The 20125-nt window shown below is 45.8% G+C and overlaps 2 protein-coding genes across 2 annotated transcripts in view; one reads left to right on the forward strand and one right to left on the reverse strand.

The window, feature by feature from the left end:
* The window catches only part of CDAN1 (codanin 1), a 31784-nt gene extending 14552 nt beyond the window's left edge, over positions 1–17232 (reverse strand). Inside the window, exons 1-13 of the mRNA XM_066188125.1 lie at positions 17137–17232; positions 13870–14570; positions 12033–12257; positions 9108–9301; positions 8563–8682; positions 7606–7684; positions 7096–7216; positions 6055–6164; positions 5286–5375; positions 4179–4254; positions 1993–2201; positions 1253–1367; positions 298–441 (exon numbers count right to left, since the gene is read on the reverse strand). Coding sequence (XP_066044222.1) covers positions 298–441; positions 1253–1367; positions 1993–2201; positions 4179–4254; positions 5286–5375; positions 6055–6164; positions 7096–7216; positions 7606–7684; positions 8563–8682; positions 9108–9301; positions 12033–12257; positions 13870–14570; positions 17137–17232 — 2280 coding nt within the window. The remainder of the gene's footprint in view (positions 1–297; positions 442–1252; positions 1368–1992; positions 2202–4178; positions 4255–5285; positions 5376–6054; positions 6165–7095; positions 7217–7605; positions 7685–8562; positions 8683–9107; positions 9302–12032; positions 12258–13869; positions 14571–17136) is intronic.
* Positions 17233–17423: 191 nt separating this feature from the next.
* Positions 17424–19805, forward strand: LOC136291749 (uncharacterized). The gene is made up of 2 exons (XM_066186885.1): positions 17424–18025; positions 18833–19805. Exons 1-2 carry the CDS (start codon positions 17572–17574, stop codon positions 19477–19479), a joined length of 1101 nt encoding a protein of 366 aa, XP_066042982.1. The 5' UTR covers positions 17424–17571; the 3' UTR covers positions 19480–19805.
* Positions 19806–20125: the final 320 nt, after the last annotated feature.

Genomic DNA, 20125 nt, shown 5'->3' on the forward strand with positions numbered 1-20125 from the left:
TTTACACTATGAATACAAGTTGTCTTAGCTAGGTGAAACTTTTGGTATGACAGACCCAGATTAGCAGAAATAACAGAAGACTGAGTACCTTACTGTTGATGTATTGCTCCCTCTTTTCGAGGTTACACAAACTCTTTTTTCCTTTGTTCCCACCCCCGGAACGTGCAGCAGGGACACAGACCCGTACAACATCATCCCAGGAACCACTGGCTCACTTTGAAAGTGCATGACTATCCCCAATCCTCCCTGGGCTAGAAGAAGAGCCTGTCAAGCAAAAGGCAATGCTCGGTTTCTTACCTGGTTTCTTAGCGCCAGGGCGGAGTCTTGCAAGTCTCTGGTTGGTTGCTCCGCAGTGCGATAGGGCAGGAAAACAACAAACCCCAGGAACTTGGCGAGGAGTCGGAGACTCAGCAGGGCCACGGTGAAACGCTTCTTCTCATCCTAAAATGAAGAAAAGCAAGCTAAGGGAATGCTACCCTACACACTGGCAAAGCAAATACCTACACTAAGCTTCTACTCCCTCCATGTAAAAGGGCCACATAGCTTCATCACTGCTTTTAATAAAGGTAAGTTTCCAAAATACATATTTATCAAGTATTATAAATTTCTTCTGTCTTCATTGCTTCACTTCTTCATAAGCAGGAATTATTCAAAAGCTTTCTAAAACAAGCAGCTGCTCAATCATATCTTCGCGTTAAGAACTTTGGAGTGAATGAGAGGCAGAACTGATCTCATACTTCCACCTTTACAGTACTACCACTCCGCAAGTCTTCATGAATCTTTGTCTGCTCCTTTGCTAACAGACAATAAACTGTGACACCTCTGATACATAAAGTTGAGTGAAGAAACACCTGTACACCTCTGAACAGCAATGACTATAAATTCAATGTAATTAAAATCTTTCCGTATGAAAAAGTAACAAGGAACTTATTTCAATGGGGTGCCACAAGTGGACTTGGTTATTTCATTGACCAAACACAGGTTATAACAACCTAAAGAGGAGGTTTTCACTTTCACAACTATTGTGCACTCATGACAGTTCAATGAAGCACCCTGAAGCATGCAAATAGGTGGCAAGGGGCTCAGACAAATAAGCAAATTGCAGAGTTATGACAAAGCCAAATGAAGAAGCTCTTGTCCTGTAAATACAGTAGTGGAAGCTCCAAGCAACTCACAATGAAGCCAGTAATTTATTGACTACTGGAACAGCTCAAAAATTCCTGACAGATGTGTTTGCACAAAGCAAGCCTACCTGTTCCTCCATATCTGCTTCGCCATCACTGTGCTCGTGCTCCACCAGAGTAAGGCCATTCAGTTCAAGTATCTTCAGGCACAGACTATCCATCAGGTGCTGGTTGAACTGGTAACTTCAGCAAAAGATGATGATGAGTCAGACTGGGCTGAAAACAGCAGTAAGACCTCAACTAACACACTGCAAAATTTTAAGCTTGTCTCATGAGTGGTAACAAGCATCAGCAGACATACAACGTAACAGACTGACAGACAAGAAATCCAGAGAAGACTTAGGACTGGCTGACCACCCTCATTTCCACGCTTCTTTTGTACTTTTTCAGAGATGCTATGTAACAAGTCTCAGCATAAGGATAATAAAATTAATCTGCCAAAGGAGGAATCTATAAAATAACTGAATTCAAGATTAAAATCTCCCATAGATAACAATTCCCTCCTGCTGTGAATTGTGAAAAACTCATTAAACAAAACCATTACCCTGGCTTCATCCTGTACACCTTGGCTCCACGCACTTTCACGCCAGAAGCATTTATCCAGTCCAGTGTCCTTGCTAGGTAGCACTATATGCCTTGGCACTAGGAAATACTGACTGCTCCAAGAAAATATTCTGAGTTTATAGAAGAAAAATCATTACCATACAATCTATGCCTTTTTGGATAACTCCCTGCTGCAAGAGAAATAGACTGGTGCTTCCACTGCCCACACATTTCACAGAGCAAACAGCAAGCGCTGGCCACTCACCTTCCAGCACTGAGGATGAAGTCCCTGAAGAATTGTTGGCACCCTGGGAATGAAGGGGGTGGACAAGGCCCTCTGATGCTCTGAGGAACAACAAATCTTTCCTGCAGCCTCTTCAGACGGCTCAGATTATCAGAGCCCAGCATATTAAGGACATCCTGGTCCGGAGTGTCTCCCCCACTCGCACCACCACCGATAGGGCCTTTACACATCTTCAGGAGACAGAAAGAGTAGAAAGGTGGAGTATTTGTAACAAGGCATCATTTCACTTCATCTCTCACCCAACATACTATCCCTTCCTCACAAGACTGTTTTTGGAGTAATCCAGGCATGATCTTTCCTGGTGCCCACATACAGAATAAGTCTTCCCCATGCCAAAACATGCTACCCACCTTGGCCATAAACAACCTAGAGGTCTTGAGAGACGGAATTCCAATCCTACACATCTAACTAGGATCTATCTAGCAGGCTACATGTGGATGTATGGAGAGAATACCTATCACTCTCATGATCTTCACGAACCACTCAGTAAGATCTTTAGCTCATTCTCCAAGGCCCGTGATGCTGACACTACACATTCCCAGAGCAGGTTTTCCTATTTAACTTCCAGAGTTAAATAAAATTTATAAATTAATGCCCCACTGCCTCAAACACACAGAGACAACTCAATACTCCAACAGTTAGAGAACTGCAGAACTGTCTAGAAGGGGCCTCTTGGATCATCTAATCCAACCCTCTTGTCTGGTCAGGGTCAGCCTCCTGACCTGTCAGTGAACACTACTGAGAAAAATGCAGCTCCCTCTTCTTCATTCCATCCCAGCAGGTATTTCTAACAGTGCTAAGACAGCCTAGAGGCTTCCCTTCTCCATCCTGAATACTCACAGCTCTCAGCTTCTTCTCATATAAAAAAACGGGCAGCACCTTAATCATTCACATGGCCCTGAGTTGGACTTGCTCTAGTAAGTTTGTATCTTTCTTTCCTTGTGCTGGTGAGCCCAAGACTGGACACAGCACTCCAGACAGAACCTAGCAAATGTTGAGCAACAGGAAAAGTTGACTTTATATCCCTACATCTAAGTCATGATAGTTTTAATGAGAGAGATCATAAAAAAAAGCAACATTTAGGAATGTCTATCAAGTGAGCAAGGCCCACTTATTCCAAACAGAGCTCCCTCACCTCCCCAGGGGTGGGAACACCTTACTACACTTCTCCACCTTGACACAAGTCCTCAGTCTTGGTTCATTTCTGCAAGAGTATCATAATACACACAAGATTCTGCAAATCACTTTCCAGACACATTGGATCCATTGAAAGACACCCAGTTATCAGTTGAGATCTTTGGCTACCCTTGTGAAATCCTGCAGTCTTCATTGGAAGGGCACAGATACAAAGGAGAAATACAGTACCTAGGACTAATTAAATCCTATTGATGCAACAAAGTTAATCTTACCTTTATTCCCACAATTTCCATGAACACACCCATACAGTCAGACAGAACACTGATGCAAACTCAGACTTGACACTAGAGAAATTTACAACATTCCAACAGCTTGCAACTTCCTGGCAATGTGTCGGCCAAGCCTCAAGGTGAGATTTTGTGACTGCTTTGCTCCCCAAAAGAAGCCTACCAATAAGCCAGGCATCTACAAAGAATACAGTGGATCTTCTCCTTCATTTCTTTACTTACAATGAAGTCAGTTGATGCTTGAAATTGGCCAAACTCACCCCTCTAAATTACAACCGCAATACTGTAGCAAAACCAGCCAGTTGAGTGTTACACAGAAGAACCAAAGATTTTTTGCACTCCTGCTGCTAACAAACGTATCTGGGAACCTCTACACTTGACAAATGTCAAAATACATCCCTAAAATTTCCAGAAACTGTAATACTAAAACTATAATACTAAAATTAGAAGGTCAAACTAAATAGCCATGAAGAATGAATGCTTACGGCTCATGTTGTTCTCAGTCTGTCTTATTCCTGACATAAAGAGACTTCAATGGTAATTTATCACTGATTAGTTCTGAAGAAGAAAAGAAATTCCCCTCCTGAAAACTTGTCTCTCCCAAAAAAAGTTTCAATAGGAAAATCTCAAAGAAGCTTACAAGACACAGCTTGTTTTCTCAGGCCAAGGAATGGTTAAATCAGCTTTGATGCATACAGTCATTAAACAACCCAAGTCATTTACCTGGATAAGCTGTTTTTGAAAGAGTCTGGCAAAATGGCTGTGGTTGCAGGTTGCAGATAGGTGAGCCATCATGGCCCTGTGAAGGAAAACATTATAAAATTCTGACTGGAACTTTGTGTACAAAAAACAGTGTTCTAACCTCAAACTATACCAAAAGCATAAAAACCTACTTTAAAGAAGGCAATCTCCAAAGGCCATTGAAAAAAAGCACTATCTTTATAACCCAGTTTCCCAAGCACTGAGCCCCACCTGCTGCTGACATGGAAACAAAAATTCTCCACAGCTCTACAGATAAAAAGAATCTCTTTCCTTCGATAATGTTGCTATTTAGAAAAACGAATAAACTTGATTCAGCTCCCACTCTTCCCTGCCCAGAACAGCAAGCTGAGAGTTCACACATATGGAAGTAAGGAAACAGCAACAGTGCTACTTCTGATGCCCCAAAATTTCTCATTTTAAGCCTCAGCCTTGTTTAGCTCTTGTGGTGAAAAGCTACCTACATACATTTTACTTGAGTAGGTTGATGGTTGAGACTAACACAGAAACCCACAAGGCAACTGCTTTCAATGCTATAATAGTTTCTTTATGTATACTGCATTTTGATAAAGCAATAAATGAATAAAATAGTCTGCTTTCCACAGAAAGAGACACAGTTGTCTTGTTTTCAGAGTCAATGCACTAGACCCCCTGAAATAATCAGAAGAGTGAACAGCTTCTAAACACATAACACACTTCTCCTCACTTAGGAGGAGTCAGACATGGGAAACATGACATGCACACACAAATGTATACAATAATAACATTCAGACAACAATACACTGGTTTTGAGAGTAGCCCTTTCTGTGATTATGAAAGGGAAAGAGCAACATCAAGACTGATCAAATTAGGCCCTTGCCACTTATGGCTTGTTTCTTTAAGGTAACAGTTGATGTTTTTAAATTCAGAAAAAAAGTGTACATGGGCAGCCTCTTCCAAGCAGCACACATCACCCTACAGATTAGTGCAGAAGACCAGGCAGAACATGGAACTAAGGATGCCAAGTGCAGTATGACTCACCAGTAATTCAGCTACATTAAAGAGCTAGCTGAAGTTGCATAAGACTCCTACCTGATCTTGTTGCCCAGAACTCTGTCAAAGTCCCAACCAGTTTTCTCATGGTTATCCTCCCATTCACGCAGAAGTTCATAAAAAATATCCCTGTGAATCAAGATATTTAAGGCAATTGACTCTTCAAAATTTGAAGCAACAACCGAATATTAACTGCTCCAAAGCTCCCCAGGAAGAATCTACCTCAGATTAAATAACTCCAGCCTCTAAGCATTCAGATACCTTTGAAAAACTCATAAATGTTAGCAGTACTTCAGTGAGTTTCCATTCATCATGTCTGACAGCAAGTTCTTAAGTTTGTTATGCCCAATCTATGATGGAATGACCAAAACACCCATTACTAGACAGACATAGTGAAGACTGAGAGGCAGGAAAGAATAAGCCACATGAAGTAACACCTAGAGAAAAAGAGAAGGACCAAGACAACTCATCATTCTGCCCTCACCCTGTTGCTGCAAGCATGGAGGGAGGTGGCAGGAAGAAAAAAAGCATACCAGATTTATATGCAGAAGTAATCCAGTAGGGTGGCACACTGTACTGGCATTATCAGAAGTCTCAAGAACTCCTGAAGAATTATACTGTTCTTCTCTAAAGATATTAACCATTTAGCTCCCGCAGTCAATATGGACAAAGACTTTTTTTGTTTAATTAGAGAAAAAATGTCAAGATTTTTTTCTACAGCATTAATGAGACATTCTCAATATCCTTTGTTTGCAATCGTGCAAAGGTTATACCCCGTGAGCGTCCAGGAAAAGTAGAATAAACTTACCTTTGTTTCTTAAATATGTGAAATGCTCTGTCACTGGGAAAGTTAGAGCGATTATCAGTTTCTGGCTGAAAAGAAACAGACTGTACAGAGCATGGCAGCAGGAGAGACACCTGTTAAAAATATAAAGGCAGTCCTTAAGCCAATGAAAATCTCTAAACAATCTGAGTCCCAGAAAAAAGCAGGGGAGAGGCATGAGTGTGTATAAACAACTCACTAGCCAAGTTGTTCAGACGCACTCCTTCCCAATTGCTAATTACTAGCAAACACCAACAGTTTGCTGAACGCATTGCAACCAGTATTGATACAGCGTGAAAAAACCAACAAACGGTTGAGGTATACCTTCAATATAGGGCTTGAGAAAATTCAGGATCCTGGCTGGCAATTTCTGTAACTTCTTTCTCTAATTAAAAGGCCCGTTCTTCAAGTAACAAGACCTTTATTCACAACTTCAAAGCTCAGCTACTGACATGTCCCAGTCTCAGCACAGGTTCCTTTCATTGCCAAGAGTAATTTCCATTTCTAACAGATGGATGAAATGAGATACAGAATACATTTCCACCATCCAATTCCTACCAACCAAATTGGTTCCCCAACCAAGTTGATCACACAAAGGAACCATTTTTCCCTGTCTGGATTGTCTCCTGTGAAATGTTGTTTGCCTAAGAGGAGTCCATGTCTATGAAAGGAATCCACATCTTTGAAGCCTTCAGATACTGCACCTAACTAATCATACCCCTAGGATCCATGTTTGTTAGGTGAGAACTTCAAAAGCAAAACTTGACCCTATCAAAGTCTCTGGCTGAGGTCAGGGCCTGGAGCACAACACAGGGCTGGCCAGCACTGATTCACAGCTAACAATCACTGAACCCAGCAACTCACTCACCCACTGACAAGGAAAAAAAGTAACTTTCAGACAGTTTCTAAAGACAACACAACAAGATGAAGTAGAAGCAATGAGATTTAACATCAAAGCCACTGCAAATAAAAGAACAACAACACAAAGGCTTGAAGAAATGTCATTTGGGGTCTGCCAGTTTTTACCTTGGCCGTGCTGCTTTCATAAGCCTGTCTGAGCCTCTTGTGCAAGGTGGGAGAAAACAATGCAATCCGTTCACTTTCGGCCAAAAGCTTCAGCATCCCCTTTTCTAAATGGGAAATAATTCTGCCAAGATAATGGGGATAAAACTCAGAGAGACAGACAGACAAACAACACACGATCAGTTCTAAAGAAATGCTTATGCTTACATTTTATGACGCTGCCAAGGAAAGAGTTCTGAACCACAGGTACCCAGCAGGAAATCCTACTGGTATCTGTGTTTGTTATCATTCTCATCTCATGACTTTTCCATTCTTGCACAATTACAACAAAGTTCAGTGGACAGATCAGTGCAAAGAAACCCACAGACACCCAAATCCAGGTCAAGTTGTATGTTTTGAAGAAAAATTAACAACTCAGTGCCAGTAACTGGTAAAGTTCTAAAACCCAAGCACATTTGCTTAATCCCACACACAAGTGCAGACACAAGGAGATGAAAAAAGAATTCAACTCACTCATATTGATAATCCAAGACTTGAACAGCAAAATAAACACAGTTGTGCACACTTTCAAAATGCTGTCTCCCTGACACATCTAAAGGGACAAAAAGAAACATGAGACAACAGTACCTCTTACCATGCATAAACTAAAGGACCAACAATTAGCTTTCAAAGGAAAGTAGGAACTGACATATCCCAAAATAATCTTCCAGACCCCCTATTCAATTTTCAGAAGTTCCCATTCCCTACCCTTGCTGTACTAAAGGCAACTGAATTGTTTAATGCTATATGGGAAAGAAAAGACTCTTTCTCAATGTTCTGAACAACAGCAAGCAAATACAGGACAAGGAAAGTAAACCAACTACAAACAATCATAAAATGGTGTTCCCATAGATGAAGATTTCATGTTCCCAATCTCAGCCCTAAGAATCAATGAGTAGCAAAACAAAGGTCAATCAAATAGAGGCATGTGGGGTGGAGGAGGGTGTGGTGGGACTCATCCTAAAGCCACTCTTTTGGTAGTAATGTCCGTATCAAAGTACTAATTGCATCAAGCTTAAGGCTGAGTTTGCCAAAAACCAAATGCAAAATACGGCTGGATCCTGTGCACTCAGATCCAAACCTGAAGCTTAATAAACACATAGTAGGTCAACAGCCCATTTGAGTTGCAGGATCAATGGAGAAGCAACTCGAGCATACCTGTCCTTCTCTCTACAAGTCAGTGTTAGGAAGCAGCCACAGCAAATCTTGCATGATAGCAGAAAACTAGATTCAAACAGTATCTAACAACCCCACTCCACTATATCATGGAAGCACTTCCCACACATGCATGACTTTTGTCAGCATCTCAGATGAGTCCCAGAGTGGTAATAAGGCATTTTTATGCAATTTAAGAATAACTGTCTAGGCTACTGTACAACACCTTCTAATTCTACAGAAGCAACATTCTTTCCCTTCATTACTCCTGCTTACCTCTATTTCTTTCACTGATTTCAGGGTCACTATCCCCATCTTCTGCAGTAGAAGTGCCTTTAGATGTCAACAGTTGCAGAACAAAAAAAAGTTCCAGAAAAATATTTGGTACCAGGTTTTCTGGGAGAGAGTAATTGAGATGTTAAAAGAGGATTATTCAATACTGTCCCGCTTTAATACACAAAGGTAAAAAAATAGATTCTTGTTCTGTGGTAGCCTTCAAAGAACTCTCTCCCCACAACACAATCACAGTGTAGGATCAGCATAGGAAAGATGTGTTGGGGAATAGCCTAGCTTCAGGTGGGACATACAACTTCAGTCTACTGCAGTTCAGAGTACTGCATCAGGCTCACCTCCTTCCCTAAACTTTTACCAAGTATTCATTTATTTTAACAACTGTGTTGGCTTAGTTTATTTTTCCAGATGTCATTTGTTTGTACACTATAACTATCCCACAACTTCCACTTCCCATCTATCTCCCTCTCACAACACACAGGCAAGTTCAAAGCTCAAAGAAAGGTCAGTCTCACATTTTGTGTCCTCACCCGCTATACACGATGAATAGAGCTGTGCCAGACACTCCAACTGTTTCTTGCAGGAAACCTTAGCAGGACTTGCACACGTCACCAGATGGCTTTCAGCAGGAAGGCTGGCACTGCGAGTGTAGCTAGGCTTAGTTGGAGTACCAGGATCGAAAGATATCCCTGCAGGAGAAGACGCTTGGTGCAGCAATTTGCATCTAAAATTCAAGAGCAGCAACATAACCATGTGACTGAGGATGATCTACAGCCGCCATGCAGCCAGGAGAGGTCTTTCTCTTCCAGTGTAGCATGAAGGAAATCCTGCAATAACTAAACCACATCATTCACTCTGTCTAAAGCAGCTTTCAGCATGATAGTAATTTAAGTCATCTTTCTCTCACGGAAAATAAATCTTGGGATTAGCAACCAAAAGGCCCTAAAGAATCCCACTCAAATTCCAACTCTGCTAAAATAGTGTAGCACTTTGACCAAATTAACCAACTAACCTATGTTACTGCTTCTCTCATCTCAACTGGTATTTGTGAAGGACAGGCAATCTGTTAAAGACCAGGTCCTAAAAATCTTCTTTGCATGTACAATTTCTGACAGCTAGACATTTTAAAAAGCATTTTAAAAAACCTTTATGAAAATAAAGTTCACATCCATACCTTTGACACTCTGAGAAGACCCAATACCATTAAGTGAAAAGGCAATGCCGTGGCTAATGAAATTCTAGCAGGTTAAATAACAGAAGCAACAAACTACTTTGACTGCTGGATTCTAAATCAATAATGATCATTCAGTTAAATACACAGACATTGCACAAAACTACACCTAGAGAGGTCATCTAAAATGCAACACCAGAGTGGCATATGTAAGACACATGAGAAAAAGGACACAAGCCAATAACAGCAGTATCAAATGATTGTCAAAGACTCCAATGGAACATTTACACTTGGAACATCACACTACATCTTAACACACTGTCTCAGACGTGAAACCTTTAAGTCACTTTGAGGGCTCTGGAGAAATCAGAAACATTTTCACCTGCAGCAAAGAACCTTTTCTATTGGCCTATTTCTAGTGATTTGCTGTGATGAAGAACAATTGGTCCCAAAATGGAAGTACAAAGATTGCCACCAGCTTCCTTGAATATAAAAATGAATATAATCAACCAACTGAAGAAAATTATTAACATTAAGTAATAGGTAGAACTGAAGGAAATTATTCATTAAGTACTTTGTGATCCCACCCAAGGGATGAGCCCACGACTAAATACTTTGTGACCTTACCCAAGGTATGATTCCAATAATGCAGTTAGACTCTGCTTCACTTCTGCCTCAGTGTTGTCATCCACCTCAGGATGACATTTAACTTTTGCCCTTGCTCAAAGGGATCCAGCCGGCTGAAGGCTGCCTTACTTTTGTGTCATTGTCAAGATGGCCACAACACCCAGAGTGCTTCAATAAAACATCAGAAGGCTTCAAGTATCAGTACCTTGTTATCTAGAAGTCTTCCATACCTTTTCTATGTAGCCTCCCATGGGCAGATGCACACTGCTCTGGCTCTTTCCTTCTTCCCTCTTCCTTCTGCAGTTCTGTCTCACTCCTTATACAACCTCCTATCCCTTCCTCCTCACAGCACAGACAGCAGACTCCAACTGACTCTCTACCAACTAACTCACTCATATATCACACCCAGCTGTGAGGGCAAGGCTGTTCCCACTCTTGGATAATTAACATAACTGCAATATATCGGAGGCATGATTACCTTTAGCACTATCTCTATCTGTCTCCCCACACTTCTGCCCTTCACCACCACCACTGAGGATACAACAGCAACTCTCAGCTTTTAAGTATGATGGTTCAGATAAGAATATCATTTCATGGGCAAGATCCAGCCCACCATATACTGCTATTTCACTGACTTCAGTTGATACACATTATTGGGACATTTCAGGTAGAATTCAGACTGGAATAGGTACTAGACTTAAGTGCAGAGTGGCAAGTTTGAATCCTGAGCAGTTCTGCTGCAGGTCCAGTACAAGCAGTAACTCGTTAGACTCTACTGGATGTGTTTCAGGCAGTTCCGGTCCCACTGAAGTGAACTGCAAAACCTAGCAGGAAAACAATTACACCCATGTGTCCTGAGGAGTTTCCCCAAGAACAAAACCTACAAAGAACAGCAAAACTCCTGTCAGCAATTATAAACAATAAACAATAGCGCAAACTACTGCACTTTGGTTTTTTTCCAAGTATCAGTCTTCACAGACAAACCATGATACCATTCTACAAGCAATGAAAGTCACACACTAACCAAACAGCAGAGACAAAACTAGAAGCTAGAATTCACCTCATCTGACAGAGATTTTCAACAGATAACTGCAGTAGTAATCCTTAAAACAGAATCTCATGTCCTGTTTTCTCTGACTGCAAGCTTCTGTTAGTCTACCTACACTGCAAGACCATTAACACTTTCCACACTTTGCATCACTAACTCATTTTCTCCAAGCCAATGTCTTGGTACAATCTTCAAACGCAGTCTAATTACACCCAATTGCTTCACCTGTGCAATCTAAGGAAAGATGCACAGGAGACAGCCACACATACAAGTCCATGAAGAGGAAATCTCATAAAAGCAGTGAGGACTGACTACACTTTTGAAGTGAGGGTCATTGTTCCAGAGTCAGCACACCTCTAAAATGACAAACGTGAGCTAGGTGCTCAATATCCTAGTCTGATACCACAGACACACTTGGCTTTAGGCAAATTATAGTTTAAGGTCACCAATATCTGTTTTGGATATTCTTCTGTCATTTTCACTTTGTCCTGGCCATGCCTCACACCACCCTGCCCCCCCCCCCCCCCCCCCTACTGCAAAAGTTAACCCTGCCCTGGCTGGAACCAGGACCCAAGGGAATTACAAATCACCCCCCTGCTCAGACTGTACCGTTCTTTCTTCAGCATCTCCCTCTCCTCTTGAAGGCTGTTGCTTATCACAGATGAGAGGTTTCCTTCCTGGACAGCAGTAAAGGCCTCAAGGCTTGAGCCAGCTGCCCAGCGAGCAGCTGGAGACTGGCTGACAGGGGTAGAAGTGAAACAGGTCTTTGGTTTTGAGAGGGGCCGCTCAGCACTCACAGGAGTTGGGTTGATTCGCCTCGATGGTTTGCTTTTGCTGAAAAAAAGAGAAGCAATTCCACTAAAATCAAGCTAAACAACAACAAAAAAATTAGGTCTCAAGACAGGTATGCAATCAACTCTTCAAAAGGAACCTAATGCCAGAACAAAATGGATATTGAGTTGGGATACTGAACTTCTTGAACTGTACCTGCAGTTATCAATTTTGTTCTGTCACTGAAAAAAAATTCATGGAGCTATAGCCTGCTAAAAACAGCCTTCTGAACCTTCAGCAAAATTAATTATCACATATCAAGCCATCTAACAGATAACACAGTGCCACACAACCCTTCCAAATGTTACTAATTTGAAAGGGCAGGATATGCCACATTTTAGTAAGAAACTGCAGGTGAATTCATTTCTAACATGACCAGTAGAAAAAACAAAACAAAACAAAACAAAACAAAACAAAACAAAACAAAACAAAAAAAAAAAACCGAAATCAATCAAGTTGCCATTGTCAATCAGTGAGAGTCCAGGTTTCCAAGTTACATTAGGCCCTTTAAGTTCAGGGAAACCCATCCTTCATGCATAAAACACTTGGATCTGTCTTTCAGGAACAGGCTTGGTAAAGTAGCAAAAAACACTCAAAAAATGGATATGGATACAGAAACATAAAACATCAAGGAAATGCTGGTCGCTACGCGTTAACTGCTAAGGTGTTTTCAAAATCACTGTAACAGTGATTTCCAAAGACTGGTGACCTCTTTCCTCCTTCTTTTTCCTAGTTTAGCATTAATGCAATTAAGGAAAAGATATTTGCTGTCTGTGCTGGAAACACAACTTATCTCCCTCGGCTAAAGGATCATCTAGAGCATCACCCAGACCAGCATTTGGATTTGCTGTAGAGAGTCACACACCTAATAGTTTTCAGCTGGAATATTCCATCTCCAGCTAGGAAGCCCCACTTTGAGAGACCAATGACTGACATACAGAGCAAACAGGCTGACAGAAAGGCCTTATATTTGGTAATGAGGATTTTAAAGAGTAAAAGAGAAAGACTGAAGGACTGAGGCAACCACAGCACAAACAGCTGCCTAGAAGCTTAGCCAAAGTCACCAAGGAGGCCAGGGCTTGCTGCAGACCAAGAAGAACACAGCCTGCTATTTTGTCCACAATTATACAGCACAAACAAAGCTGCACACTAACATCTGCTACCAGAAGCCACAGGAGGTCAACCCAAAAATTTTTTTGCCAGCATCAGTAGAGTTGAAGAGCCTTCCAGGACCGCTCTTCTTTACCAACTGCTATTCTGTTAACTGAGAAATGTGAAGAGCCAAGACAACACTGGCTTGTTAGAATACGCAAGGACAAAGGTGCTCAGCTTCATATCAGCTGAGCCCTGCATTGGCAAGCTGCAGACAGCATCACAATCGAGAGGCTAAAGAGGTGTCTTGGGTGAATCCACGGAGGGGAAACCTGATTCCCTGTCAAGGCAACATCCCCCTTCCTACATGGTGACCAGAACAAAGCAGTTCTGACCACGCTGTCCAGAAGCCAGGCATTGTGTATTACAGCCTCTTCTGCATCTGGACACGCACAACAGCTGGTCAAGGAGCTGCAACCTGCAGCACAATCCCAGTGAGGCAGCGAGGCAGACTCGCTCTTACTTTGACCAGCCAGAGGCAGCACCCATGGGTGGAAACTCCTCCAAGTTGTTAAGGTTTAGCTGGCTGGGCGGGGAGCTGGCAGAAACAAGAGGCACTTCACTCCGCTTCCTTCTCCCTCCGCTCCACGATGCACTGTCACTCTTTCCATCCTCCTCTTCAGCAAGGGAACGGCCCAGATCACGAGCTACCTGCCGGCCAGGGGCACCCACAGAGCTGCTGCCTTTCCTGCGGCCTCGTCTCGCGGGCAGTGCGTCAGGCGTGGCCGTGAGGAAGCTCCCCAGGCTGGCCCTCTGAGAGGAGCGCTTCTCACCGTGCTGCAGCACGGGGCTGTGCCCAAAGCTCGGGCTGCTGCTGGAGACCACGCTGGGGAAATCACCACACGGGCTAGACAGGTTCGACCCAGAAAAGGAAGAGGAACCACCGGATGCTGAAGCAGGAGAAAAGCTGGTATCTGTGGTGCAGGCGGTCACTGAAGTCCTTTGAGAAAAGAGCTGCACTCGGCTGCTGGTTGCATGGCCTGCCCTCCTTTCTGATCCTGTCCTTTGGCTCCCACGGGCCTTGGAATTAGGAGTTTTAGCAGGAGTAGGAGGTCCATTAGTCAGGATCTGGCTGGTCTGCTCTCTTAAAAAATTTAGCAGAAAAGGCACAAAATCTTTCTGAAGCAAGCTAAGAGGTACCAGCTTCTCATGGATGTGGTTCTCCTACGAGAGAAATAGACAAAAAATTAATATAAAGATGCTACCTGATTCTTCCTGTCCAAGTACCCAGACACATTTCAGTAGTAACTATGGGATTCCAATACACAATAAAAACCAACATGACTTGTCAAAGTAGGTCACTGAAATTCAAGCAACCATAGTGCTGGTCACAGACCTGAGAATCAGCTTACACACAAGCCATTTTGGCACAAGTTTTCATAGGGAGTCATTCACTTTAGTCTCTGACTGGAAAACAGTGGAACTGTTCCATGGAAACACCAGTAATACTCACTGAAGCTATGGCCAGGGAGGATTGGAGCAACTGACACCCCTAAGTTCAACATTTTGAAAACATCAGTACTGAAAGCGTCTAATTCTAACAGAAAAATGTAAAATCTGCAAGGTCTCTGTGCATGCCACCTGCTCCCATAGAGGGGTGCTATAACAACAACCATTGAAGCACTTGGAGTCCTGCTGTGCCAAATACAAGACCAAAGCAGCTCTTTCACTTCAATTAAATAATTTTGCTCGAGACCTCACAGAGGTCTAAACAGCGACTGTGCAACTTTAAGGTACATAAAGTTTATACTTGAGAAACTTAAACAAAAACTCCACCACTGACTCAACACATTTGAAATCTAAACAGGTGGTGGTGGTGATCTTAAAAGGACAAAACTACTTCATGTTACGTGTGCAGTTTGAAGTTTTGTACCCTGGGTAACAATTCTTCTCCTCCTAACACTGCACCAGGTTTCTGTTTCTTCTCAATGGGATTCAGCAACATTTGCAACAACAGAAGAAGTTCTCAAAGGCAGCAACTTTTTCCTTACTAATACTGAAAGCATTGCATACATACTCCAGTAAAGTTACATTCACAACCCTACTAGATGAAAAGCCAAGAAAGCAAATGCTGTTTCTGAAGGTGGTCTCTGCACGAAAGAAAGCAGCGAAAGCATGCCCGTAACTGGACTCACACAATCCTCAACATCTATACTAAAATTCATATTTGAACGACCAATTCAGCTCCTTGGATAAGTGTGAGATTCTGACACAGCCCGGAAAACGAGCCAAGCAGCCAACCATCAGTGAAAAAGCACAGGTCAGAATATCTGACACCCATGAGGTGTCAGAAGACCATCTCCAGCCCAAAACTGCCATGAAAGCCAGAGCAAGACATAGCCTAGCATTTCCTTCCCCTGGAATTAGCATAGGGGCACAAAGATGATTACAGTCTATGCTATGCATAAAGTTGGGTAGTTTCTCCAACTTTTCAGAGCACAACCTGTTTTCACTCATCCTTCTCTGTCCAAGTTAACCGAGATTCGGTTCCTGCACAACTGGGTAAGAGCAACCTGTCAAGAGCTGCCAGCTGCAAACCTCCCACTCGCTTTCTCATGCTGAAGCAACTGCGCTGCTACCAACAGCAAAAGGCAGCAAGAAATTCCCTTGCAAGGGCAAACTTTTTTACCTCCACACCCCTCACCCACCCAGGATCACAAACTTCATAATGGCTGCAGGTCAGCTTCTGCAAGTCACAGCTGAAGAAATACCACACAACATAAAAGCGCTGGCCCATTCGTCCCACACGTTTAGGATGACGGCAATACACGACTAACTCATGTGGGTGACACCAGTGTGTTTTGATTTTAATACCAGCTAACACTATGCGAGGGGCTCTGGTAGAACATGCTTTAAATACCAGTTGTTTCTCCGTGTTATTCTCCATGTGAAGCATAAGCACTCCTAGCCTATCTACAGTTATAAATGTTTTTATTTCCACAGGAACCCAAATCGCTCGTTACAAAACTCAGCCAACAAGCACCCTCTTCCCAGCCCGCAAAGATCCTCCTCCTCAAGGTCCAGGCGGGACGAGCATCCAGCCAGGAGGCGCGCTGGCGCCTGCACAGAGCCACCACCAAGCCCCGGGTGCTGACAGCCTCCTCCTTCTCTCACCGCTACCTTCCCCTACAAAGACGCGGGAAGCGTCACCCCTGGTGTCACCGCGTTCCCTCAGGACACCAGCTGTGCTGCGCTGCGCTGCCCGCCCCTCGCCTCGCCGGCCTCCGCGCTGGCACACGGCAGCCCGGGCTCCCGGCGCTTGCTCCCGGCGCTTGCTCCCGGCGCTTCCCGCGCCCGCGGGCCCCCCCCGCTCCCGCCCGGAGCCGCGCGGCGCCACCGCCCGCCAGAAACCGCCGGGCGCCGGCGGCGCTGAGCTCCGGCGGCCTCGGCCCCGCGCATTCCAGCGGGTTTCACACGCCCGCCGGGCAGCTCCCGGCGCGGCTCCCCGCCGGCGGCCTCGCCTTCCCGCCGCCGTGCCCGGAGCCCGCCCGGGCCGGGGGCGGCGCCGCCGGCAGTTCGATGGAAGCTGAGCCCCGGCCGCGGCCGCGAACGGCGCCCGACCCAGGGGCTGACCCGCGCGGGTTTGGCCCCTCACAGCAGCGCGGGGCGAACAAACTTTCCGGCACGGCCCCGGCCCGCGGCAGCGGAGGGCGCCGGGGGAGTGGCGCCGCCGCGGGCCCGGCCCCGCCGGAGCCGGGGCGCTGCGGGCGGACGACCTAGCGCGCGTTACCTCAGCCGGGCGGTGGCCGGGGCCGCGCCGGAGCCACCGCACCACGGCGCTGACCGGCACCTCCTCCTGCAGCAGCAGCTCCAAAACCGCCGCCATTCCCGGCCCCGCTCCCGCCGAGCACGCGCACAACCCGCGCCGGGGGCGGGCCCGGCGTGTCCCCCCTTCCCGCGGGGGCGGCGCCGAGCGGGGATTCCCGCCGGGGAGGCGGGCGGGGGCCGCGCCCCCTCCCCATGTCAACACGCGGGGCACGGGGCGCCTGCGCCGGTCCGTGCGCGTCTTTTCCTCTCATGCGCGGTATTTCCTTCCCCGGCAGGGCTCGGGGCCCGGCCTAGCGGCGGCAGCGCCCGCGGGCCGGGGCGCGGGGAAGGGCAGTGGCGTCCCCTCCCCATCCCCGCGGCTCCTCGCCTGCCCGCCCGCCGATACCCGCGGCGGAGGATGGCCGAGGACTCGCCAAAACGGCGCAAGGCGAATTTCAACGAGGCGGAGACGGAGGTGCTGATCGAGCAGGTGCTGAAGCACGAGCAGCTGCTGTTCGCGGCGGGACCCGGCCGCGCCTCCGCGGGCCAGAAGCGGAAGGTGTGGGAGCTGATCCGGCACAAGGTTAACCCGGTGGCCGCCTGCCCCCGCGACGTGGAGGACCTGAAGAAGCGCTGGCGGGACTTGAAGCGCCGCGACCGCAGCAAGCTGTGCCGCCTCTCGCAGGGCTGCGGGCCGCCGGCGCCCCCCGCCCTCGGCCTCCTCCTGGCCCCCGAGGAGCTGCCGCCCGCCGCCGCGCCGCCCGCCCGCCGCCAGCGCCGCGCCTACGGCTCCCTGCTGCCCGCCGAGGCCGTGCCCATCGTGGGCGGCATCGACACGCTGGAGCTGCCCGGCGCCGTCGTGGGGGACATTGGTGAGTGCGGGAGCGACCTCCGCGGCGCCGCCCCGGACCCCCCGCCCGGCGCCCCCCACCGCAGCCGCGGGAGTCCCGGTCTGCGGGGGAGCCGCGCTGCCCGTCCGCTGCGTGCGCGCAGGGGCCGCGGGGATCGGCCCCGCAGGAAAGCTCTGCTTCGGATCCTTGAAAAGGCAAAACGTACATGCACACGCACACAGAGCTGTGAGGCTTCGTGCTCTAGGTCATAGGAGTGCCTGAGAACAGCACCTAAGAGTAAAAACCGCGTCTCGTAGCAGATGCTGCCCATCTACGAGGCCATCGATCTTCACTATTGCAGTAATTTTTCTTGCAAATGCAAAAAGCCATGGCAGCACGCAGGTCCAGTCAGTACAAAGTGCTGCAAGCACGCAACTTCGTACGTGCCAGAGATACCGTCCTAGCACGCTGGAATACCAAGGGATTCTTGCAATCACAGTGTTTTCATCAATGCTCTTACCGTTTACTGCATGCACGATAGAGCATGAAATGAGCTTGCAGTGAACTTTGTCTCTGGGATCCTAAAGGTTGGCTTCTGTGGTGGTAAGGAAACTAGTATGCAGATACATGGTTAACTGGTGAATGTGTGTTTATGGTTTTCTTACCACCTATCAAGGTAATTTGTATTCTAAAGCTATCAAAGATAACATAGTGTGAGTTTGAGTGTCTTGTTCAAGGACTAGTGTTAGTGCTTAGTGGATGAAAAAATGTCACCACTGAAGTTATGAAGTTTCTCATGGGCTTTACTTTGTTTTTCTTCCCACCCCCTGCCCCCCACACCTCTTCTAGGGTTTAATGGCAGTCCTGGCTCATCTCATCAATCCAGTCTTGAGCAGATGAACCTCAAAGAAGAAATAGTGGTGAAGGTAGTAGAGCCAGAAGAAAGCTCTGAGGACATGGTAGTGGTTCCACCTAGTCAAGAAGAACTGCCGTTTCTGGGGACATCAGGTGGTGGTTCCTCTGGGAAAGTAAAAGCTAAAACAAAAGGCAGGTCCCAGGCCGACCAAAATGAAATGACTGAAGAGGACCTACTGCAGATTCAGCAGACCCAAATACAGGTGATCCAGTCTGGCTTTGACAGTGTCAACCACAATCTTCGGCTGCTGCAGCAAGGCATGCAAGATCTGAGTAACAGCATCAGCATCATGGCACATACGCTTGTTGCTATCAAGAATGTCTATGTGAAAAACAACACTGGCCCAACCACACATGCCACTGCATCTACTCAGACCACAGCTGGGTACCTGAGCCCAGGATCCCCCCAGCTCTCCCCTGCTAAGGACAGAGCTAGAGCACAGGTGGCTAGAAGCAGCAGCTGCAGCTCCAGCTCCATGTCACAAGAACCAGGTCCTTCCGAGTTTCCCAGGCCCCCCCTGAGAACCATTAAGAAAGAACATCCAAATGGCTGCTACTACTTCTGCTTTGCAGATGTGTAAAAACTTGAATATATGTAAAACGACTGTGTTGTTGGGTGCTGATGTCTGTTCTGCTCCGGCCTGTGACTTTGAAGGAGCAAAGTGGACTTACCTCCCATGTTTTTCCCAGTGGGAAACATTTTGCTATAGGTGGCATTAAACACTAATTACCAGTCTCCACTTAACTCTGTTGCAGTTGGCTAATAAATTTCTTCTCTTTTCTTTATCCTCTTATTCTCTTAAAAAAACAAACATTTATTTTGACTAAGACTTTTGGTCTGTATCGTCCTTTGTTTAATGTCACCTTGTTAAAAATAAAAGGCATGAGCGTGGGGTAAAAAAAGTAACATTATGAGTAACATTACGGTTACTACCACCAGGAGCTATCTTACACAAGTTACTTGGTTCTTGGATTAAACAAACCTCAGAAGTAGCTGGTTTTTTAAGTACTTCCCTTTTCTAATAGTTAAAATGTTGGGGGTGTTTGCTTGGTTGTTGTTGTTGAGTTTTTTTAAGTCTGAGGTGTGCAGGGCATCACAGGAGGAGTTTGAGATACTTGATTATTCTAGGAATGGTTTAGGACTGAGGCATTCATGAGCGTCCTCAGAATTCACCCAGCATTGTTCCACTTAGCTGTTGTTCATTCTTAGCTTGTCAAATGCACCTT

The sequence above is a fragment of the Chamaea fasciata genome, unplaced genomic scaffold, assembly GCF_029207755.1.
Source record: "Chamaea fasciata isolate MVZ Bird 193981 ecotype frontalis unplaced genomic scaffold, bChaFas1.0.hap1 SCAF_7, whole genome shotgun sequence".
Taxonomy (NCBI): Eukaryota; Metazoa; Chordata; class Aves; order Passeriformes; family Sylviidae; genus Chamaea; species Chamaea fasciata.